Source organism: Felis catus, chromosome C1, assembly GCF_018350175.1.
Source record: "Felis catus isolate Fca126 chromosome C1, F.catus_Fca126_mat1.0, whole genome shotgun sequence".
Lineage (NCBI taxonomy): Eukaryota > Metazoa > Chordata > Mammalia > Carnivora > Felidae > Felis > Felis catus.
Genome location: NC_058375.1, coordinates 125,881,794 through 125,906,678, shown reverse-complemented (window position 1 = coordinate 125,906,678; position 24,885 = coordinate 125,881,794). Strand labels below are relative to the sequence as shown.

Genomic DNA, 24,885 nt, shown 5'->3' with positions numbered 1-24,885 from the left:
ATAAATACAATTTAAAATTCAGGACAGAATAATTTAAAAGCCAGGAAGAACATTTTTCTAATGTAGTTGGATACAACCAGTGACTGAAATAACAGAAAAACAGTAACACTTGTATTTATTTCATCTAACATGTAGAACATGCTAACTCCCTCTCTCAGGAGTCATCACACTTCATTCTCAAAACTCACCTGATCCCTCCTTGACCCAGCCATCTCCCAAGATTCTCACAGTCTACAGCATGGGTCAGCAAACTGTGGCTTGGGGGCCAGATCCTCAACCTCCTTGCTGCCTATTTTGGTAACCTAAAGTTCCACTGGAACATGGCCATGCCTGCTCATTTATATCCTGTCTATGCTGCCCTCTGCACTCAAGGTCAGAACTAAGCCATTCCAACAGAGATCTTACAGCCTGGTAAGATGAACATATTTACCATCTGGTCTTTTATTTTTTTTTTTATTTTATTTTCTTTAATTTTTTTTTTTCAATGTTTATTTATTTTTGGGACAGAGAGAGACAGAGCATGAACGGGGGAGGGGCAGAGAGAGAGGGACACACAGAATCGGAAACAGGCTCCAGGCTCTGAGCCATCAGCCCAGAGCCTGACGCGGGGCTCGAACTCCCGGACCGCGAGATCGTGACCTGGCTGAAGTCGGACGTTTAACCGACTGCGCCACCCACGCGCCCCACCATCTGGTCTTTTAAAAAAAAAAAAAATTTTTTTTAACGTTTATTTATTTTTGAGACAGGGAGAGACACAGCATGAACAGGGGAGGGTCAGAGAGAGGGAGACACAGAATCCGAAGCAGGCTCCAGGCTCTGAGCTGTCAGCACAGAGCCCGACGCGGGGCTAGAACTCACAGACCGCGAGATCATGACCTGAGCCAAAGTCGGCCGCTTAACCGACTGAGCCACCCAGGCGCCCCTACCATCTGGTCTTTTACAGAAAAACTCTGCTGATCCCTGGTTTAAAGAATAAAGACTTAAGCTTTTGGGGTGACACAGAAAACCTTTCACAGTCACTCGTGATCTTTTCAATCTCATCTTCCCCCCAAACATCTTCATCCAAACCCCTATGGCCTTGTCCACTGAACCATGCTCTACTCCCTGAAAACCAACTCTTGCACGTGCACCTTTCTGCTGCACATCAGACACACCTTCCTCTCCCTGATCTACTATGAACTCACTCATCATTTGGAATTCAGCTCTAAAGACACTGTCTCTTTGTGGACCCGTCCTAAGCCCTGAAGGCTAAGATCATCACTTCCACATTCATTTCCACCGGACTGTCATTCAGCATTCGCACAGGTGCGGACATTGTTTTCAACCATCACCTTCATTAGGTCACACAGCGCCCCCACATCTGGCACCAGGTCTTATTCCTATGGGTAGCTTATCACTCAGGAACCCTCAGAGAATTGCTCAATAAACAGACACTACGGCTTAACTGATTTGACCATCCAAATTTGCACAGGCCTGTGGAAACAAGTTCTTCAGTTTACCATTATTTCAGGTTACAGTTGGCATTTCTAGAAGAGTTCACACGTATTACTTAGCATCAGAACCACATTGTAAGCCTAGTTCCCAACATCCCAACTCACCAATGAATTATGATCAGCTTCTTCATAGGGATTTTTTGCTCTCCAAGGTAAATGAGGACACCAGTTTTCAACCTGAAAAATACATCGGAGACATTAAGTATGCTGGTTCACCTGGAAATGAATTCATGTATGAACAAAGCACCATGCACCCTTCCTGGCACATGGTGAGCACTACATTTAAGTGGTTATTACTACTGTCAGTCAGACTTTCATGATTTCAGCTAGTAGTACAGAGACAGGTGCCCCCTCAGACGAAACAATAATAGCAAAGGTCTTGTGGAGCCCACAGTCCACACTTTACATCTGTCCTTCAAAGTACTTCACAGCGACTGATTCCTTCACCGGGTAAGCCTCACGTGTCTCCACCAGAAGGAGAGGGGGTCTTAACAGCAGAAAGGGACAAGACTGAGATTGCAGGGGAATGAGAATGGAAGGCAGGAATGATTCATTATCTGCTGTGGCATGTCTGGAAAGGAAACAGCAGGGCATTTTAGGCACGGAGCTCAATCTTTTATCTCAGAATTAGGAAAGCAGCTGATCGTTTAAGGCTAATTGATCAAGGCTTTCCCTCATTTTCTGGCTGTTCATTGCACACTATCTCATCTCAAGGAAGAAGATGGTAAAAACTATTGGAGAAAGAGATCAAAGGAAAAAGGATAAAAAAAAAAAACACCTCAGTAATCTTGTGAGAGCCATTCTAGAAGATGGACTGCTCTGTCAAATGCACAAAAGTTGAGAGAGTTGGGGGAAAGAGGAAAAGGTTTTACAGAAATTACTTCAAAAAGGTTATGGAAGAAAAGTAGGCAAAAATCACCATTTCTAATAAAAGAAAAAAGAGAACTGCACTGACTAATCTTGCTGGCCATACAATTCCAAGGTGGCACGTTACCCACATACAAATATGCAATGAGGGGGCGCCTGGGTGGCTCAGTCGGTTAAGCGGCCGACTTCAGCCAGGTCACGATCTCGCGGTCCGTGAGTTCGAGCCCTGCGTCAGGCTCTGGGCTGACGGCTCGGAGCCTGGAGCCTGTTTCTGATTCTGTGTCTCCCTCTCTCTCTGCCCCTCCCCCGTTCATGCTCTGTCTCTCTCTGTCCCAAAAATAAATAAAAACGTTGAAGAAAAAAAAAATTCAAATATGCAATGAGATTATTAAAGATGGCTAAGAAAGAGCCATGTAAAGTATTTTTTTCTACAATTTTTCTCTGGTGAGGTGGACTTGTAGGAACAGAGCAAGTGGGCAGGGGTCACTCGGAGGGGCCAGCGAGCAGGCAGGTACACGTACAGCCACTGCCTTGGAGGTCAGTGACACAGGCTCGGTCGGGATGGTCTGCCCTCCAGCCCTGGGTGTGTTTTCAAATAAACACAGCAGTTTCCCTAATCTAGAAATTGCTCTTAATGCAAGGTGATTTTTACTATGACCAAAATAACTGGGTGATTTGCATAAAGCCATCTGCCGCTGCAAATGAAGTGAAAGCAGTAAGTGGAGGGGAACAAAGCTTGGGGGAGGGTGGAATCCCTGGATAGGAAAAGAGCAATATTCTCTTTTTTTTCTTGTGGCATAAAATTAGACTCTACCATATTTGTGAATGACTTCAGAGACTCAAAAGGACTCCCCAGGAGGAAAGCTGAAATGGCTTCTACTCATAAAATACGAAAATACTAGCTTGCCTTGGATGCCCGTGTCTAATTACGGAGACCTTACAGCAATATCACCAGGAGAAGCAATATCTGGAGCTCCACAAATGTGAAAAATGAGGCAAAATCAGCCGAAAAGCAGCCTGCAAGCAGATGAAGCCTCAGCTGGTCCCAGCAGCAGTGCAAACATCTGTACCTTGTATTCTTAGAGCAGAATGAATTATTTAATTCAAATTAAATTTTTGTAAATGCACTAAATAAAACATTGCTATGAAGCATATTTGCAACGTGAAGGCTTCGAATGGACCGCAGCTAGCATTTTCCATTGTGAGAGCTTCGTCCTCATCATACAAGAAGGATGACGAGCAACCAGAGCACAGATCTGAAGTCAGCCTCACACTAAGTCAGTCACAAAATGTTCACGGAAACACGTCAGGATAAAAAATTTCCCCACAAATAGCATAATAGGGAAAGATGAAACAAGACGATGAATAAAGAAAGTCAACCAAAAGGAGAGGGATTAGCGAGACGAGATACTGATAAAGGAGAACACATTCCCTCCTCACTCTTCCGTCCTAAAAAGAACCTTCCAAAACTCCCTCTGATGAAAATACTGTCCAAGGTGATCTTCTGAAATATGACTTCGCTACAGAATATTCAAAACTTTAATTCCTCTTTGAAACTGATCACCCATCTCACTTCTTGTTACACTAAATCACTGGGTAATATTTTGCAAGGCTTCAAGGGCATCCCTGAAAGTGCAGAATATGGAGTCAGTGGATTGTAGCTTTTAGCAAGGCATCTTTCTGCTACATGTTCACTCGTAATGGAGGACAAACCAATCATGAACATCTTGACACCTAATGAAGATAGTGGGGTTTTAAGGTTGCTGTTTTTTGTACACAGTGATAGGGTGACTGGCCAACAAAATAATTAAATTATACATAAACCTATTTCTCCATGGGGAGAAAAAAACACTTTCTTTTCCCCCTGAAACCTCAGAGGATTACCAAGATTGGAAGCAAGCCAGTACTGGCAATAACTCTAAGTACTGAAACAAACAGCCTTCAAATGAGCAACATTTTCCTAAATAAGAGTGTCATTAATAACACTCAGGGAAAATCTTGCTCAAGGCTAATAACTCAACCTCCTAATCCCTAATTTTGTTTTCTGCCTGATTTACCTGGGGCCGTTTAAGGAGTCTAACCCCCTAGCAGGGCATCCTACCAAGAAAGCTGGACCCCAGCATGAGCCCACCGCTTTCCTGCTGTGGATGATTTCTAGTCCAAATCATTCTTACCAACTCTTCTGTCCTCAGAACCCTCAGGGCCTGCATCGGCCTGCTCCCTTTTCCCACCCATTCCTTTGGCCATACCTTTCTGACTGTGACCCTGGGGGCCCTCCCTGGGACAGGATTTTGTATTTGCCCTGGGAGCAGGAACGCAGGATGTGGCACTGTCCACTCCCACCCCTGCCTGGCTCCTGGGCACTGGGGGAGCTCTTCCTCACTCCCACTTCCAAGGATAGTCCGCAAATCACCACAGCACGTCTAAGAACTGAAAACCACCTGAGTTCATGGCAATAGGCACACAAAAATCAATAGAGGAGCCAAACCTTACTCAAATAACCTTCAATTTGAAGGCAAACTCCTTTCACAGAACCAATCTTTTTAGCATACTATCTTCAGGCCACAAAATGAAGAGGAAGGAAAAACAGAAAAAGACCAACCATGCTAGAAATTTGGAATGTTAAAATGTATTCCACAGAGAGGGACCTATATATCACCTTTCTGGAATGAGGAGATACAAAATTAACTGATTTGATTTTTGACATGCCCCCTCCCAATGATGTAAAATTCTTTGACCTGAGAAGGTTTTGCAGCTTAATCACACACAACGTGAATAAAAACAAAGGCCCTCAACGTCTCAAGTAGGTCACGCTTACTTTCAAGGTCTGTAGTAGAATGGACAATTCATTACACTTAAGAAAAAAGAAATTGCTGGTAGATACATTTACAACTCAAGTTAGATTTTATATATTTATTTTTTTAATGGTTACTTTTGAGAGAGAGAGATAGAGAAAATGAGCGGGGGAGGGGCAGAGAGAGAGAGGGAGAAACCAATCAGAAGCAGGCTCCAGGCTCTGAGCTGTCAACACAGAACCCGACCTGGGGCTCGAACTCAGACTGCCAGATCATGACCTGAGCCAAAGTTGGATGCTTAACCGACTGAGCCACCCAGGTGCCCCTTGAGTTAGATCTTGCAAGAGAGAAAAGAAGTAATAAGATTACAGCAAAAACTAATAGGAGATTTAACACACAGATGCATGTATTTATGCATAACTGGTATAACTCTTTATAGTAACGTTCTACTCTTCTGAAAGAATAATGATGAGGCACTGTTACAGCCTCTTCTCTTGTGATTAATGTGAAGTGTTTTGCTCTAATGGATCACTGACATATAGAATTTCATGCTGTATTTTTCAGATAGTAAGTGCAATCAAAATTAAATGAGAAAAGTGCATAAGAAAGGTGAGCTTATCTCTGGATGATGGTGTTATGGGTGCTTTTCATTTTCTTCTTTATGCTAATCTGCACACGATGATTTTTTATAATGAATGTTTATTAATAGAATAATTTTTAAAGGAATGACATTATACAAGCATACATTTACTGAAGGCTTATAATAAGTGAAGGTCTCTGGGGAAAGAAACAAATAAGCTAGCATGCATTACATCATTTGAACCCCTGAAGAGCCCTGTGACACACGCACCATCACCAGGTTACATGTGAGGAAATCAAGGCTCCAAGGGGTTGGGGACTTCCAGAGGTAAGCTCACCAGTGAGCTGCAGGGGTGGGTGATGAATGTGGCCTGCCTCTCCCCTGACCGGGACACATTACAGCCATCCTTAAAGGTCAACCTTCATGGAGAACAGATAGCTGCTGAGTGGGGAAAGAGCCCTGAATGTGGAATTAGCCAAAATGAATTCTGTGCCCAGCTCTACCAACAACTAGCATATAACCTTAAACCACTTGGCTTCTAAGTGTTCTCAACTACAAAATCAAGGAGCCGGCTCCACTCACCTCTTGTAATCCGACTGATTAAACTCTAAGATCTGGAAAAGATAATTTTACATCATCCTATGGGGCCAGTTGGTTATATATCCAAAGGATATAGTTGACTATGTATCTATTCATTTAATACACTGACTATACATATATAGGCACACACATATACATACATGCATTTGTCATACTGATGACATATCAAATCAAGTTACTCATTCAGATATATACTTAAAAAAAAAAAAAAAAAAAGACTTCTCTATCCCACTCCCTACCCCACTCATTCCCCTTTCTCAAGTTTCAAAATGCCAAAGAAAATGGTCAAAGATGTCTACACATCAGTAAGTGGTTTAGCTCTCCAGACTGGTCCTCTGCATGAAACACCTGAGCTGATTAATATTTTGGCCATACTGTTTGTTCAAAATGGTTGTGTATGGGGGACAGGCGAGGGAAAAAAGGATAAAAACAAAAGCTATACTGTCCTGGGAGCCAAGCACTAGGATAAGCACCTGATTACCTCATTTGGTCTTCAAATAATCCCTTGGGAAAGGCCGCTTATCATGCCAGATGAAGACACAGAACAGGAAGGACCCACAGCTGAGGACTGATACGCCATCTGTCCTGCCCCAGAGCCTATATGCTTCATCCCCACGTGATGTGCCCAGAAACCAGACCTCTGTGTCCTACACTCCCGCAAGCACGCTCTTCAATGTTAAAATATTATTGCCTAAATCTTTTATATAAAATCCTTCAAAACAAGTTTGCTCTGCTCCTACTGTGTGGCAAGTGCTATAAAAGCAATGAAAGCAGGAATGGCTCCCTGCTGGCAACTCTTGCCCCCAACGTCTGTTCTGTACAGCAAGAGTGATTGTTTTAAAGCCTAAATTGGATCACATCCTACGCTAACTCAAACCCTTCAGTGGCTTTCTCCTTGCACTTAGAATAAAACACAGAATTCATACCGAGATCCTATAGAATTTCACCTCAATCCTTACGTTGCCTGCCTCACTCCCCTTCTCTACACATGAGACCATCCTGGCAAGTCCAAACAGAACATTCCTACCTCACACAGCTTGACAGATTCATGTGTATATATTGGGGGTGGGGGAAGGATACCCAGTTAAATCAGAATTTCAGATAATGATTTTTTAAAAGTACAAGTATGTCCCATGTAGTCTTTGTCACCTACTTAGAGTTTTAAAAAAATTACTCTTTACCCAAAATTCAACTATCATTGAGTACCCTGTATTTTACCTGGTAACCCTCAGGACTTGGGCATTTGCTATTCTTTCCATCTGAAACACTCCTCCTTCCAGAGAGTTCCGTATGTCAGTCCTTTACTTCCACACTATGCTCTAACTTCTCTTCAGAGAAGCCTTCCTGACCCACATACTTGGCCACTCTGTGTCCTTACTCTACTTTTTTTTTTTCCCCTTGGAACACTCACTACTTGTGCAAATTATATTCACAGTTTGAGTGGTGAATAATTCAAAGACATGACTTGAGCACTAAAGATATTCATGAGGATATGCTTTTCCACATATGTGGCATTTCCCCATTTTCATCACTTCATGAGAACCTTCCAACAATACAACCAAGGCAGGTGAGACTTGATCAGGCTTTCCCTTGATCTCAGTGAAGAAGAACGAGATGGAAAGCTATAGGCAACACAGGTAGTTGTATCCAGGCAGGCAATGGAGCCTCATGTGTTTTCTAGAATACGGTGCTATTGCCCCCTATCAAGGGAGGCAGGAATGTTTTCAGCAAAAAGTTCCAATGTGCAAGAGGGAGACAAGGGCTGAGCAATCCAACATAGTTCTCTGGTGGTTAGGGAAGGGTAAGAACTTAAACCGAAGCTACAGTAAGTATTCCACGTGCCAAAAACTAGTAAGGTGCTAAAGACAGCATGTCATAGAGTTTCAAAAATCCATCCCAAATCACTGCAGGAGAAGCAGCGTCAATCTTCCTTCACACAGGAGAGGCAGCAAATGAATTCCTCTGCAGCCAACCACACGGAGACGCATTGACATGCTTCCTATGACCAACCAGCTGTCCCCAGGCATGCTTCCTGCTGTGCAAGGCCCAGTGGCAAACTGGACCCACTGGGCTGCATCACACTTTGATAGCCAAAGGCACCCAATTTACACAAGTAGTCACATTCTAAATGCTGGTAGAGTTCCTCTTCTCTGTTCATGGGCAATTTTGCCTGAGGCATAGTTCCAGGCAAATAATGCTAAAGTGACAGTGAGAATAAAACATGGGCAAAAAAGCTGTGCCTTCTAATAAAACTGGTCCATTCCATTCTAACCGTCCAATCTGAACCCCTGCAACGCCTCATACGTCTAATATGAAAGAGTATTATCTTCAATTGTTAATAAGTGTTTGAAATACCCCTGGCTTCACATCTCAAACTTAATGTTTTAACAGATTTTCAATGCTACAAATTTCACATTTTTCTCAAGGTTAGAAAGGTAATAGCTGGGAGAAGTTAGAACAAATAAAACTTCTATTACCTTTTTTTTAAAAAGCCTTTAAATAAAATATTTCATTCAATAAATATGTATGCCAGACACCATTATTTCTGTGAACAAGAGACAAAAATCTCCCCAGAGATTAATTTCCACGCACTTGTTTTTAATAATGGATGTTAGGGGCGCCTGGGTGGCTCAGTCCGTTAAGCATCCGACTCCGGCTCAGGTCATGATCTTGCGGTTGGTGAGTTCAAGCTCCACGTCGGGCTCTGTGCTGACAGCTCAGAGCCTGGAGCTGGCTTCAGAATCTGTGTGTGTCTCTCTCTGTCTCTCCGCCCCTCCCCTGCTCATGCTCTGTCTCTGTCTCCCAAAAATAAATAAATGTTAAAAAAAAATAAAAATAAAAAATAAATAATGGATGTTGATGGTCACCCCAGGACCTCTGCACTTATTGTTGCCACTGCCCACTTAACACCTCTGCCAGACATGTGCACCTCTTACTCTCTCACCTCCTTCAAATTGGTGCTCAAATATCATCCTGTCATCAGACCAGTAGGGCATTTCCCTACTGGTCTATCTAAAACTGACACCATCAGAGCACCTGGCTCGTGTCAGTCGGTAGAGCATGTGACTCTTGATCTTGGCGTTGTAAGCTCGAGCCCCACGATGGGTGTAGAGATTACTTAAAAATAAAACCTTAAAAAAATAAAATAAAACCGACACCATCATTCCTCGTAAGCACTTCTTAGTACCCTCTCCTGTCTTATTTTTCTCTACGTCACTTATTGCAATCTAAAAGATATATATTTTACTTTTGCTTTTGGCCGTCTTCCCCTATAAAACATAACCTTAATGAGGAATGTTCACCTTTCTGTTCATTGTTATATCCCCCAGCACCCAGCAAAACCCGAGAGCAATGAAGGCTTCTGGCACCCAAACTGTGCTCTCCTACTAACAGGAACGAGTGATTCTTGAAGAAATGGCCAATTCCAGGTCTAGGGTAGAAATTGTGTAGGATGAATCTGGAAGATTTTGTCATACTAGATAAATAAAAACTATTAGAAACCATCAGAGTCATGTCAAAAGGATTCAGAAGACAATATTAATTGGCTCCCATTGGCCAAAGAAAGGGCAGTTTGAGAACCAGTAAGAAAATAATTGGAGTAGATTGAACATATCAAATATGTTTCAATCAATGACTTCATAATGATAAAACCAAAAAGCATACAAACAAAATACTGGCCCAATGGAAGATGTTAGTAAACCAAGAGAGACACAATGGTTCCTATGTGAGCTGCCTCTCCTGGCAACTACATACTAGAGGAGGGGTCACCTCTCCTCATCAAGTATTCCTGGTATATTAAGAAGGAACCCCTAATGAATTAATGAGCCCAGGTGCCAATCATCAACAGGTGCTAACATCATAAAAACAGAGACACTGGGCACTGCGTGCCTCCTGAGAGAAGTAAACAATACCATCCATGGAGAAGTTTTGCGAAAAAAAAAAAAAAATTAAGTCTGACTCTGATCAGGTCTCAGACCTACCTATCAATTTACAGGAAATAAAGTGGGGAGAGAACCTGATTATACAATGACACAAGGATGTAATCATCAGAATTCAGAGTAAAACAAACTAAGACAAATGAAGAAGTTTCTTAAAAACAAAACAAACGAACAGAAAAAAAAGGGGGTGGGGGAAGAGATGGAAGGAAACCTAAAATTGAAAAGAGACTTTAGAGACACCAACAACTCTAATGCATGCTCACTGCTTGAAACGCAGTTCAAATAAATAACCTTTAATTTACAAGATTGCCTAGAAAATGCAAACACTAACCTGGGACTATATGATATTAAGGAATTATGTTAATTTTAGATATAAGATGGTATTATTATCAGTTACACTGGGAGTAGATTCAGGATTTCAAGGAGTCTTAAAGATGCATTTTGAAACATTCACAGATCCTAAGACCTTTGGATTTGCTTCAAAATAATGGACCAGCGGAGGGAGTAAATGAAATTGGCCATGAATTGACAACTGCTGAACTGAGTCATAGGTACATGGGACTTTGTTATACTCTTCTCTTTGGTATGTTTGAAATTTTCCACATTAAAAAAGTTCAAAACATAAAAATTTTACAGTGATTTTATTGGCATGCAATAGAAATGGCAAGAGACAGTATTGAAAAGTTGGCAAAACACAAATTGGAGGCGACTGCACTGAAGCCCTGTCTGACACATGGGTTTCAAGGAAGGAGCCAAGGGGTGTTGGTGTGGGGTTTGCCAGTCTTGGAATTTTCCCTTCTAATTTTTGTTAAGGCGGCAGGCAGAGCAAGAATTCTAAGCACAAATGATGTCGTATGTGAAACTTACCAACAGGAGGCGTCACCAAGAAGATAAGCCTGGAGGAGTGTGGGGGAGTCTGAGCCCACAGAACCAACAGATCCGTTAGGGTGACTGACAAACACTGAGCTGTAGACTCAAGAACTGTTTTAAAAAAATCAATTTTCTAAGGATGCGTTAGAATTCAGGTAATAAGAGCAGCGAAAACACACGGATGAAAAAGGTACCAGTAAAGGCTGAGCTCAAAAAGTAGAAAGAAGAAGATCATAAATTTCTGCCACCTGCTTTACTGCCAAGAAATATTATCTCACAGAAAGGGGATTTCCCATCTCAAATGGTTACACGTTTAAAAGGTATGTGTTGGTATTCTCAGGCAACAGTCTAGTGATATTTTTAAAGAACTCCCTGACCTGTCCCAAAATGTTACTTATGTTTTTTCATTCAGGTTTTCTCCCGCAACCGAAACAGTCAATTCTTCATCGCTGCCCACTCTGACAAATTAGTCTATGCAACACCATTTCTAAGTTATCTCTAGCAGCCAACACAGCCCATAAATCCAAATCATTGTACTGGTTATTAGGATTTCATTTCATGCTCGCATTCACAAACATTTAAGCTTTCAACCTTTGCTGTTGGGCATTAATCTTGGCATTAATCAAGGGATTAAGTACGCTGAATTTAAACTCAAGGTTAATAGCATACTCAGCCAATATTAGTTTTACATATTGCCAAGGGAAAACAGAAAGAGGCAAAGACCTTTCTGTCTGTTGTTCGTGAAATGGAAGACACAGATTGATGAGTAAGGCATGAAATTGCTTCTTTTGTTCCTTCATGAAGGAGTCTGACACACCTACATACACACACATACACACACACTCATTAGTCCAGCCCAAATTGGCATTTGAAGCAACAGGCTTGTATAAATCCTAAGATCCAGCCATCGATCGCTGGGTAATTTGCTTATTTCCGAGCAACTATACATGCAAAGGCAACATAAGTGTTTAAAAAAAACACAGCACAAACAAATTAAGAAGTCTAGAAGGGTATAATAGTTGCTAGTTGCTAGAATAACTGTGTAAAGAGAAGAAGAAAACTGTGTGGGTGTCAGGTATATCAGCATCATCTATCAATGTAATATCAAGAGAGGTAAAGAAATTCATTCTAAATTTCCTAAAATCTGTTAGCAGTAAAAGGCCCTACAGAGAGCTAAGTTAATATACCTGAAACAATGACAGAGTAATTACTTTATAGAGCCTTGTCTCTATGAGGGGAATAGTTACATGGCTCGCAAAAACAGATACAGAGAATAAACTGCCCGATGATCTGGAAATGCAAGGCTGCCTAATGAATCATTCATTCACTGTCACCACTAGGAATGGCTGAGCACCTGGTTTTCATGAGTTACATCCTCAGGAGAATCAGTGCTGTTTCTCCTTTTGAGGGAGGGTATCAAAATTTTGAGTATTCAAAAACTAGCAATGAAGATTCATTAATTCAAATTAGCTCAAATAGAGAGCCATATTTCAAACACAACAGGCTTGGAGCATAGAAGTGAATGCAAAGTCAAAGGTAGTAAATCACTTATTTACCTGAGTTCAGTTTTCCTTTGACATGAAGGGGCAACAGTAACACCAAGTGCAGAAACACTAAGCACTTGACCTCTCTGAGCCGCTCTGATTTGGCTATTACTGAGTGGGGGAGAGGTTTAAGTGAGGTTGTACATTTGAAGTGTCTGGCCTACAGTGGGGCTCAGTAATGTTTCATTCTTCTCCTAATGTCTTCCACCAAACAAGGGCAACACCAAACTCCTTACCACCACATCCAGTCCCTAGTCCAGTGTCAGACACATAGCAAGCATCTGTGGGAATAATGTGGGGAAATATTGATGGTTGCACTTTCTGGGATTTACTAAGAAAGACGTGTAGACTGCAAGTTGGTGAGGGTACAAGCACAAGTTTACAGCCCCATAATTCAGTGGAAGTTGGCACATGGAGATGACCCAGGGGAAGAAAAATGAAGGCAGAGTGCCACCTCCTAGGACTGGGCTGAATCTCAAAGCCTCAATTCAACTGGTGACTGACCGTTGTTACTTCAAGTCCTTTTTTTTTCATCTGTCAAAGCTCTGAGGTTAAACACAGAGATAGAAGCCAGAACTGGCTCTTCAAGAAGGATTAAGAGGAAAAGTCACTGGTACATCTGTTGATCAAGTAAACAAATCAAATGAAGATGTCTCTCTTAATTTTCTTTCCAATTCCAAGAGAAACCTGGCATATGATATGTGGTTAAATGAAGTAACAAAAAAAAGAAGGAAGGTTTCAAGAAAGCAAGAGGGAAAACAAAACAAAAGCCGAGACCAGAAACCAGATGCTGTCCAGGATTTTTAAAATACTAGCACAGAATTAACTGGCTTTAAAAACCACCTCTAGTCATTCAGATTAACGACGGCAGGGACGCAATGTTCTTCCACAGGGCCAGCTCACAGCTCCAATGCAAACACAAGGGCCATAGGCAGAGAGAAGAAGTCACAGGGAATAGCTGAATTTCTACGTTACCAGAAGTCAAAGGATCTAAAATTAAATTAGAATGATGAATTAGAACCAGAAATTGGTTCTAATTATAAAACAAAATCGAGCTCCCACATAAAATGTCCCCATAACTGAACGCAAATAATGACAATATCAAAACCCATAAAAGTGCCGACCACGTTTACTGAACGTCATCCATCTGCCCGGCTCTATTCTAACCATGTTCCCATATACACTCAGGAATCCTCACCGTAGGATCTTTTATTTATTTTTTTTTTTAATTTTTTTTTCAACGTTTTTATTTATTTTTCGGACAGAGAGAGACAGAGCATGAACGGGGGAGGGGCAGAGAGAGAGGGAGACACAGAATTGGAAACAGGCTCCAGGCTCTGAGTCATTAGCCCAGAGCCTGACGCGGGGCTCGAACTCCCGGACTGGGAGATCGTGACCTGGCTGAAGTCGGACACTCAACCGACTGCGCCACCCAGGCGCCCCTGTAGGATCTTTTAAAGACAAAGTTAAAATTACTACTTTTGAAAGGCAGTATTTGCCATCCAAGAGGCCACAGTGGTGAAATTCTTCTCCAGCTCTTAAAGAGTACCTATTAAGATGCTATGATAAAATGCATTTTTTTTTTTTAAAGGCCAGAGTTCCAAGGTTATTTTCAGATTTAAACTAAAAGGGTTTCCTGGTTCTCTCCTCAGGGAAACTCTCTCCACCCTGTCCTGGCTCCACCACCTGCCTCCATTCTTCCTCTTCCATTAGACTCTTAATGAATGCATACCATGGTGCCAAGAAAACTCCTTCTCACCAATTGCTGACATTCAATGAATATAAGGGAGGTTCAGTAAGTGCTCACTGAACTGAATTCAGCTGAACAAAAACAAAAGCCTGATCATCTGCATAAGAAGAGTGAGATAAAGGTTAATAAAGCACCATTCCACACCTTGGAAAGGGAAAAAATAGTTACAGATTCCGCAATGAAACACCTGGGCTCCAGTACTAAGACTACATTGGGGCGCCTGGGTGGCTCAGTCGGTTGAGCTCTGGTCATGATCCCTCGGTGCTTAAGTTCAAGCCCCACATCAGGTTTGCCATGGTCAGTGCAGAGCCCACTCCTGATCCTCTGTCCCCCTGTCTCTGCCCCTCCCCTACTTACACTCTCTCAAAAAAAACCCAAAAAACAAAAAACAAACAAAAAAACATTAAAAAAAGAATATATGATTCATCACATCTTTGCACAGCCCCGTCTGTCCCACACTCATCAGAACCTCACTTTTCTCTCACCTTATCGACATCCTTCCTTCACTGTGAGTTGGGTTGCATGGCAGTTTCAATGGAAGGGAACTGGGTCACCAATAATCGCAGTCCCTTTCCATCTGGACTGTTCTCCCACACCTTCCCAGCTCTGGCTCAGGAGATGGAGGGAAGGCTGACATGGGAGGTAATGCTCTACTTGTAACTCAGTAGCACACCCAACATGCAAACTCTCAGAAAGGCATGAAATTAGCCCCACCTGTCAATCAGAGAGCACAGCTGGACTCTGGCTGAATTCCATCAAGTGGAAAGAGGAAGGCAACTTTTGAAAATTAAACTGAAGGAGGAACCTTTTCCTCAGGGCTAGAAAGGTGCTTCTAAATTGACTTCTCACTGGAGTACAGGTTCACCCAAGACCCCAGGCCTTACTCCTCTGGAGAAGGAGATGAGAAGGTGGGGCACAGGCCACCTCAGCCAAAAACACGCTCAAATGCTACAGAATTAATTTGCCGGCAGTCTGCCAATGAGGAGCATCACACAACCAACTCTCTGGGCTTTTAATTTCCGAGAGGTATTTTAACTATCATTAGCTCTGAGGCTTCTTATGATGGCCATGGAGTGGCCATGGTGTGACCATGTAAAAAAAAAAAAGTCTCATGGGGTGGCCATGGTGTGACCATGTAAAAAAAAAAAGAAAAAAAGGTCTCAGTGGATCTTAAAAAGGAAAGGGACATAAAGAGACACATTGCTGGGGCGCCTGGGTGGCGCAGTCAGTTAAGCGTCCGACTTCAGCCAGGTCACGATCTCACGGTCCGTGAGTTCGAGCCCCGCGTTGGCTCTGGGCTGATGGCTCAGAGCCTGGAGCCTGTTTCTGATTCTGTGTCTCCCTCTCTCTCTGCCCCTCCCCCGTTCATGCTCTGTCTCTCTCTGTCCCAAAAATAAATAAATGTTGAAAAAAAAAAATTTTAAAAAGAGACACATTGCACAGAATTCAGGGCCATAGGCCCTGTGGCAATACTGGTTTGCCCTCCATCCCCCAAAGCTGTCCCCGGTCACCCCATGACACAGAAGAGAGGTGCCTGAGTCCCACATGAAAGACTATGTCATTTAGGCTCAAAACGGAGGCATTCTCCTTCCTGTGTGGTAGCATCATGGAGCTGTTATTATGGCAATAGCACACGCAAGGGCACATCCTCTGAAATTAGACAGCACCCAGTTCACAAGCCCCTCGGGCTGCTTTTGTCCATGAAGCGTGGAGGGGAAGCCAGCTTTTGATCCCCTACTCAGTTCTTCCCCTGTACTTGTCCCCATATGGTCCTGAATCTACCCCACCTCCACCATTTTCTCCAGGGTGACATGAGAATCATCAAAGCCTGGGACAAATTTCAGATGGTCTGTAAAATGTCCTGCAACACTTAAAAGAAAATAAGCTGCAATTTAAATTCAAGGGTAGAAATGGAAAAGAAGCTCAGATAAAAAGGTAAAAGGAAATAACTCAGCCTGTAAGCAAATTGCTAACTCAGCCAAAAAGCCCAGGAAAAGATGCTCAACATCATTGATCATCAATGAAATGCAAACCAGGGGCGCCTGGGTGGCTTAGTCGGTTGAGCATCCCTTTCAGCTCAGGTCATGATTTCATGGTTCATGGGATCGAGCCCTGCATCAGAGTCTATGCTGACAGCATGGAGACTGCTTGAGATTGTCTCTCTCCCTCTTTCTTTGCCCCTTCCCTGCACACACACTCACACACATACACACACTCTCGCGTGCACACACACTCTCAAAACAAATAAATAAACTTTAAAAATTTTTAAAAGAAAATGCAAACCAAAGCTACAATGAGTTACCACTCACATCCATTAGCACGGTTACTTCAAAAAACAGAAAACAACAAGGGCTGGAAAGGATGTGAAGACACTAGAAGCCTCATGCCTTGCTGGTGGGAATGTAAATGGAGCAACCACTTTGGAGACGTGTCGTCGTTCCTCAATAAAATAAAAACAGAATTACCATATGATTCAGCCATTCCACTTCTGGATATACACCCAAAAAAACCGAAAGCGGGGTCTCAAAGACTGAGATGTACAGCCATGTTCATAGCAGCATTATTCACAATTGCTAGAAGGTAGAAGCAACCCAAATATCCATCAATGGATAAATGGATAAGCAAAATGTGGTATATAATATAATGTGGTATTATTCAGATTTAAAAAAAGAAGGAAAGCCTAACATATGCTATAATATGACAAGGATGAATCTTGAGTTCATGATGTGTAGATAAGGCACTCACAGAAAGGCAAATGCTGTATAATTATATGAATAATGAGAGTAGTCACAAGCAGAGTAGTCACAAGTCAAATTAGAATGGTTGTTTCCAGGGACAGGAGGAAGAGGGAATGGGGAGTCATTGTTTAATGGGTAGAGTTGCAGATTTGCAAGATGATGTGTTCAGAAGGTGGATGGTGGTGATGGTTGCATCGTAATATGAATATACTTAATTCCACTGACCTATACACTTAATGGTCAAGATGGAAAATTTTATGTTACATGTATTAGACTAGATTGTTTGTTTGTTTGTTTTACTTTGAGAGAGAGAGAGGGAGGAAGGGAGAGGGGGAGAATCTCAAGCAGGCTCAGCCTGGAGCCCCACATGGGGCTTGATCCCATGACCCTGGGATCATGACCTGAGACAAAACCAAGAGTCAGATGCTTAATCAGCTGAGCCATCTGGGTGCCCCTATTTTACTAGATTGTTTTTAACTGAGGAAAGAAAATGTTAATAGCTACATTAGCCCGGGTTTTTTTTTTCTCCCCCTCAAGGGAAAAAAAAAAATCACCCTATTAAAGAGCAGAGAACCTATTAAAGAAGGAAACGACAGGTCCACCATGTAAAAACAATACACAAATTTCAGGCTGTACAACAGGCTCACCACTTACTTCCACACCCTGAAGCCAAAGAAGCAACTCACCTCACTGAGGTAAATAAAGAAAGAGCAGGTGGACCCATCCACTCCGTAGTCTGCGTAGCAGGGATCCGAGCGCCACATATCTTTCATCCACTGAAACAACAAGAGCCAGGTAAGGACATCTACAAGCAGACCGTGTTCGGTGGCCCTGTACATCCCATGACAGAGAAGGCTATGAAGGGCAAGGAGAAGTGAATGGCTCAGACTGGGGCCTGAGGTTCATTGTCAGTGAGCTGAGGTCAGGACAACAGATGCCCAGTCTCCAGATGATTCACAGGTAGACGCTGGCTTGAGCTGGGCCTTAGCAGAGGTGCGCAGGGTGGAGGAAGGCCGTGAGACCACCAGGCAGTAAAGCCCAGGACAGGCAGTGGCCAGGCGAGTTTTATCAAGAGCAACTGCCTAATCAAAACCCCTTTGGCCCAGAGAGCTACAGTTGCATAAGCCACAGGACAGGTCCCAAAACAGACAGCGTGAATGAGAGCAGGCGTGCAAGGTGTGCATGGCATGTGTGAGTCCCACAGAGGAACCATGTTAATGCTTCTGGGGTTTGCGCTCACCATCCTAAGCATACACTGGAACCAAGACTTTTCTCTGAAAACTAGTGAGTAGGGTTGTGGTCTCCCTCAGGGCAGGCCATATAAAAAGAACTTTTTAAAAAAAAATCCTAAGAGTGAAAGAGTGTCCAAATGTCTCAGGTTACTCAGCTGCAAATGCAAATGTGACATTTAAATCACAATCTGGAGACCTTGTGGCAGGGGGGCCTGGGGACTGGGGGAGAGGGAAGTTGGGCTCTATATAATGGCAGCTCCTTGTCAATGGCCCTTGAAGGATCACCTGCTGGAGGCTGGGAAAGCCAGGGGGAGGCAGCTTCAAAGACACAGCAGGAGCCCGAAGTGGCCCAGGCTCTTTCACTCTGACCAGTTAGAGCCATTGTGGACTGACCCCATGAAGTTGGCATAAGCACACAAGGGTTGTCATGGTCACAGCCCCAAACTGGCAGAATTGAGGCATCCCTTCGATGATTCCCTTAAAGGGCTTGCTTGCCATCTGTATTGCTGGGGAGTTAGAGAGAGGGGAGGGGAGGAGAGGAAGAGGGTGTTAGTGAAGACAAAAGGTGAAGGGAATGAATAGACATTACTTGGGCCTTACCTTGATTTTCCCCTCGCAGTGGGGGTAGCCATCCATAGGAGGCAATACACATTTTTCTTGAGCTCCATTAATGATATCTGTAAAGATGAAACAGAACAAAGGATACCATGAAGTTTATGAAACACAAACCTACCATCTTTGTAAGCAATGGGCAGGGAAAGAAACAGAAACAGGAAGTCTATACTGGGAGCCATGCTCTGACCTGTGGAAGCTCTCCAGCTGCCAATAGGTCCAGCTGGCCTGCAGTGAGGACCTGGCCCAAGAACAGCCCACCTGTAGGATGGCCAGAGACCTATGATGCATGTGGCCCAGCCTGAACGGGTGAGCTACACCAATCAGAGGGTTTGCTTGGAAATTTGCAACTTGGTAAGAGAAACCAAACAAGTGGAGAGCAGGAGATGAAGTCATGAGATTGGGAGGGACCACCAGGGCCATGTCAGGCTGTACAGACAAACTGAGGTCAGGAATACCTTCGTGACATGTGCTTGAGCAGAGAAGCTGGCAAAAAATAGGCAAATAGAACGGTAGTATAGAGGAGGAGAAAGCCACCAGACACATCAGCAAGGTACAGCATCTTCTGGACGTGGTTCTTACATTTCTGCAAAGATCTCCTTATGCTTCAAATATTTCCTCACAGTAAACTCCCTTTCTATTAGCTAGCTCTAGGGGATTCCTATTCCTTTTGATGACAAGAGTCAGAACAAAAAAGAACGCCTTTAAAAAGCTTACTGTAAAACCACTGAACAACAGTGTAATAGACATTATGTTGGGGTGGGCCAAGGGAAGGACACCCACCCCAGTCTCTAGGGTCAAAGATGACTTCCTGGATCTAGTGACATCTTAGTGGAGATAAGAAGATGAAGCAGGAGTATGCCAGGTGAAGGGGCAAGGTAGAGATGGTGTTCAAGGAACAGGCTCCAAATGCAAGGATGCGCACTGAGTCGAATGCAGAAATGGGAGGTACTGAGTGGTCAGAAAGGAAATCAGGCAGGGCCCAAACCAGAAAGACTTCAAGCAAGCACCCTGATAAAGACTTTATTTATTTTTCAAGTGTTTATTTTTGAGAGAAAGAGAGAGATTGAGCGAGCGAGCAGGGGGAGGGGCAAAAAGAGAGGGGGGCAGAGGATCCAAAGTGGGCTCTGTGCTGACAGCAGACAGCCCATTGTGGGGCTGGAACTCATGAACCACAAGATCATAACCTGAGCCAAAGTCAGATGCTTAATGGACAGAGCCGCCCAGGCGTTCCTGCCCTGATAAAGACTTTAAGCTGAGGGAAGGGAAGGGCAGGGCACTGAAGGCTTCTAAGAAAGGAATAGTTAAGATCAGACTTATGTTTAGGAATGATCATTTTAGCTGGAAACTGGGACAGCTCTAAAACTACATGTTTCTCTTTGAGGACCAACTGTATTTTCCAGACACGTTTGGAAAATGTCACGATTACTTATGGCTGACAATTTTCTGTTCAAAGTACTAATGAGAAATTAGATCCCAAACTACAGTATTGTTTGACTGTGCTATTGAAACAATGTTGGTGGCTGCTGGGGCTAAAACAGAAATTGTACCTGTCCCTTGAAAATTAGTTCCTCTGACAGTCTGAAACAGATTCTTCACCTCTTGATTCAGTGTTCTCATCACCATTCCACCCGCCACGTGGATAACTACAGCATAAAATCAATACCCTCCTTCTCATGGACTGGAGGCCGCGTCATTTAGTAGTGAACATGGAGGATACTTAGCTTGTCAGAGACTCTGTTTCTCCGCCTGTAGCACTGAAATAACTGTACCATTATTTCATCCAGCTCTTATTAAGTAAGTTAATATTTGTGCAAAGTCTAGTCTGGCACTCCCAACAGCTGACTCTCGCCACAGACCACAGTGAGTGCTTAAAAAGTTGGCATTCGCTATATAATTCCATGCCACTTATACTCTATCTAAGAAAGCAATATTTCAAAAGCACGGATCTTCTAGAAACGCATTCTCTGCGTTTTTGAGATAAATGCAGGCTTGAGGTGGTACATCTCCCTATAGCTCTCCTCCTTTCTCACTTGTAAGGGGACAGCCAGCCTCAGAATCCACTAACAAATGCCTCACCAAAGGACAGAGGCACTTTTCAGTGACTACTTACCCTATTTCTGTCTCTGATTTTGCTTGGTAACATTTACCAAGCAAAAAAAATAGCACAGGATCCAAGACAGCAGAGTCTGAAACAGCTGGGGGTCGGGGCAATCAGACATTTAGAGGGATGATTACGGAGAAATTCCCCCCTTCTTTCACACACTATAAGCACTACACCAGTTCCAGACATCCAGAGCCAGAAATTATGGAAACTAGAGACTATAGAGTTAGAGATATGGTACCATGGAGTGAACAGAAATCACCAGATGGTAACATAAACCAGTAAGTCCACGAAGGCCTGCAAGGAAAGCCTGGTTGCTGACAGCGTGGGTCCTTTCCACAAAGAGTTTCAAGGAATAACAATATGTTATGCCAAGGGTTGGCAAACCTTTTCTCCAAAGGACCAGAGAGTAAATATTTGAGGCTTGGCAGGCCACACTGTCTCTGCCACAACTATGCCACTGTGGATTATAACAGGAAAGCAACCACATATAATAGGAAAATGAATGGGCGTGGCTGTATTCCAATAAAACTTTGTTTTCAAAAACAGGCACAGACCCCTATATTTGCTATGCCAAGACAGTCACAAAATGAGGATCCTAGTTGCTGCAAAGATCTGATGAAATGACTTTTTTGAGGACTCCTGCAGACACTCCTCTGCCCCTACCCTTTCGCCACCTGGTTAAAGCCCCGCCCTTGAAGACCCAGCTCAAGATTCACCCACGGAAGAATTAGGCCCAATCCCTCCTTCCCATGCCAAACCAGAATTTAGTTAGGATTTAGTGCTGCCTCCCTCTCAAGTCTCTCTCACAGCAGTGAGTGATCTCGTTCTTTCCTCCACATGTGCCCACTTGCCTCCTAGGATGTAAGGCGGTGATGGGAAGGTTATGTCTCCATGCCCCATCACCAGGCACTCAGTAAGTGCCGGCTGACTGAATAAACACACCTGTTGCACCTGCTTAGCCTCTCCCCGCTGACTCTTCAGCTCACGGACAACCAGACTGAGCAGAGAGACCTGTGCTGGAGCAGCGTTTTTCCTTCTCTTCCACCTGGCAGTTCGTCAACTAATCCATAAGGGTTTTCTTTGCAATTCCATTAATTTATGACGGGTTTTCTATTTAGTTACAGAGTGACGAGTTTGCATAAGCAATGCCATCCAGAAGTGGAGTTAAATGGCTTGAGGCTCTGGGGTTGGAGGGATCCATGAAAGGAAGAAATAGAAAGTGCTGGCCTTCCCAGGGAGGGATGGAGCTACTCCCTAAATCCAACCACCAGTAACCTGACTCCCAGGAAGCTGAGCACAACCCCCCATCACCTCCCAGGTCCTAAGGGGTCTCAGCACATCTAAGAGGAAAGCTCCCCGTTTTGTTTCGATCACAAAGACGAAAACTCATTCAATCACGTTTTATTAGTCTGTACACAGAAGACACTGCTACCTAGAGAAAGACCCTGCAATATAAGGTTGGTTAAAAAACAAAAATTCAGGTCAAAAAAGGTTAATGTTACCGCTTTTCAGGGGAGATTTAGCTTACTATACATTAAGCACTTTCAAAAAAGGGACTGGATTCTGCCACAGTATGTTACCAGAAGCTTCTTCTCTCTGACATTCACCTGATGTTCTTTCTCCCAGTGTCAAATTTTTTCATGGTAAAAGGGCAAGGGGAAAAGAAAGATGATCACGTAAGCAAAGAAGCTCAGCTCTTACTACTGTTCAGGATTCAGTTTCATCCCTTACCCTCCCAAACCAGCCCAAGTGTGTCTTTCACCAAAGACTTCACCTCTGCACCGACCGTATAGCATTGTCAACCAGGTATTACACAAAAGGCAGACAGCCTAGGCGTGAAAATTGTGTTGTTTTATCAGTCACCTAGACCCACACAGTACAGCAGGGGCTTGGATATTGGGTTTAACCTAAGAAAACACTTTTCTTGGGGCACCTGGGTGGCTCAGTCAGTTAAGTATCCAACTTCGGCTCAGGTCATGATCTTACAGCTCGTTGAGTTCCAACCCCACAATGAGCTCTGGGCTGACACCTGGGAGCCTGGAGCCTGCTTCAGATAGTCTCCTTCCCTCTCTGCCCCTCCCTGGTTCACACTCTGTCTCTCTCAAAAATAAACAAACATTAAGAAAAAAAGAAAACCCTGGGTGCCTGGGTGGCTCAGTCAGTTAAGCGTCCGACTTCGGCTTAGGTCATGATCTCACAGTTTGTGAGTCAGAGCCTTGAGTCGGGCTCTGTGCTGACAGCTCAGAACCTGGAGCCTGCTTCGGATACTGTGTTTCCTTCTATCTCTGCCCCTCCCTAACTTGTGCTCTCTGTCTCTCAAAAAGAAATAAATGTAAAAAACATTTTTTTTATAAAAAGAAGAGAAAAAAAACCCTTTTCTTATGCTCAAAGATGCTCACCACTCAGGAACAACACGTGTGCAGGAGGAACAGAAGTGGCAAAAGAGGTCATAAACACACACAGAGCGTGTCCCTGTCAAGTGTGGAGTCAAGTTCTCCGTGACAGTCCCCACATAGGCATATACGCTGAGGGAGAGATGTGCTGAAACAGTGGCACTTTCAATAAATACATGGAAGCAACAGAGACAAAGAGATGGAATCAGACACACTGAGGATTTTTACTCCTGCTTGCCTGCCTCTGAGGAAGGAAGGAGGGCACAGACAGGCTCAGAGACAGTTGAGGACAGAAATAGGTGATGTAGGAAATGAAAATGGGTGCTAACTTCCCCGGAGGTATCACCTGCCTTCCTAAGGTGCTGGCACATACATGGTTACATTTTATACTAACCACAGCCTCCTGAAAAGGAAGGCAGTGACCTCATCTTATAGCTTGGAAAGGGGAAACTTTAAAATCCTCAGCACGTACCTCCAAACTCAGCCCACAGTCACCAGGACTGTCTCTCAAACGCCTGCTGCCTGCCACGTGCTGAAATGTCAAAGCTGTATCCCTACAAGACATGGGCTGCGCCCTCACGGTGTGGGGGTGGAGGGTCCTCATATGACAGAGCAAGATACACGTTACCTGAGCCAGCCCCCTGGAAAGCAGGACAGGCCCCTCGGTGCTTTGGCCCAGTGCCCAACACAGCACCTGGCACACTGCCAGATGCACAGAACTCTTCTCAACAAACAGATGGACAAATATAACAAAGGAGTGAAAAGCTCAAGTTCCAGAGAAGGGAGTAAGAGAGACAGAAGAAAGGGGTAGGAGATCCTCATGTCTAGTAACTGTACCAAGCATTTCAAGTTCTGGATTACCCATCAATAGAGGCAAAGGAATTTGGGTTTGACATAAGGAAAAATGGCAGGAAGGTGCAGCAATCAAAGAAGAGTCATTTCGGACGCATGGAGCAGGACATGGCCTATCCCCCATGTGAATTATATTCACACCTTACTGGATTTTAAAAAGAGAGGCTTATAGTTTTGTGAGAAATACAGCATGTATGTCATCACATCTTACATCCGATGCAAGACTCACTGGGTACCGTACAAGGATCCCTCTATGTTTTAGCTACCCACTTCAACACACATACACGGAGAGACTGTCGTGTGCTTATTCAAAGCATCGTCAACTACTAACCATGCTGCCTCATGAAACACTCACCGATGCTAACTTCAAGTTAATAATAACTGCTCTTTACTGCTGAACAAGAGAGAAATCAAGAGATATACATATATATTTAAAAAAAAAAAAGGAGGCTGTAATCAGGTGTCATCCTTAATCCTGATTTTATCAAGGCTCCTAGGTGGCGTTGTATTTAAG

At 43.5% G+C, this 24,885-nt stretch overlaps 1 protein-coding gene across 5 annotated transcripts in view; it reads right to left on the bottom strand.

Moving 5' to 3' along the window:
- Positions 1-24,885, bottom strand: part of MGAT5 (alpha-1,6-mannosylglycoprotein 6-beta-N-acetylglucosaminyltransferase) — a 336,584-nt gene that overhangs the window by 120,589 nt on the left and 191,110 nt on the right. For all 5 annotated transcript variants that reach the window (XM_023259272.2, XM_045033706.1, XM_045033707.1 and 2 more), the window contains 3 exons: positions 19,008-19,084; positions 17,862-17,951; positions 1,599-1,670 (listed from right to left, as the gene is read on the bottom strand). In XM_023259272.2, coding sequence (XP_023115040.1) covers positions 1,599-1,670; positions 17,862-17,951; positions 19,008-19,084 — 239 coding nt within the window. The remainder of the gene's footprint in view (positions 1-1,598; positions 1,671-17,861; positions 17,952-19,007; positions 19,085-24,885) is intronic.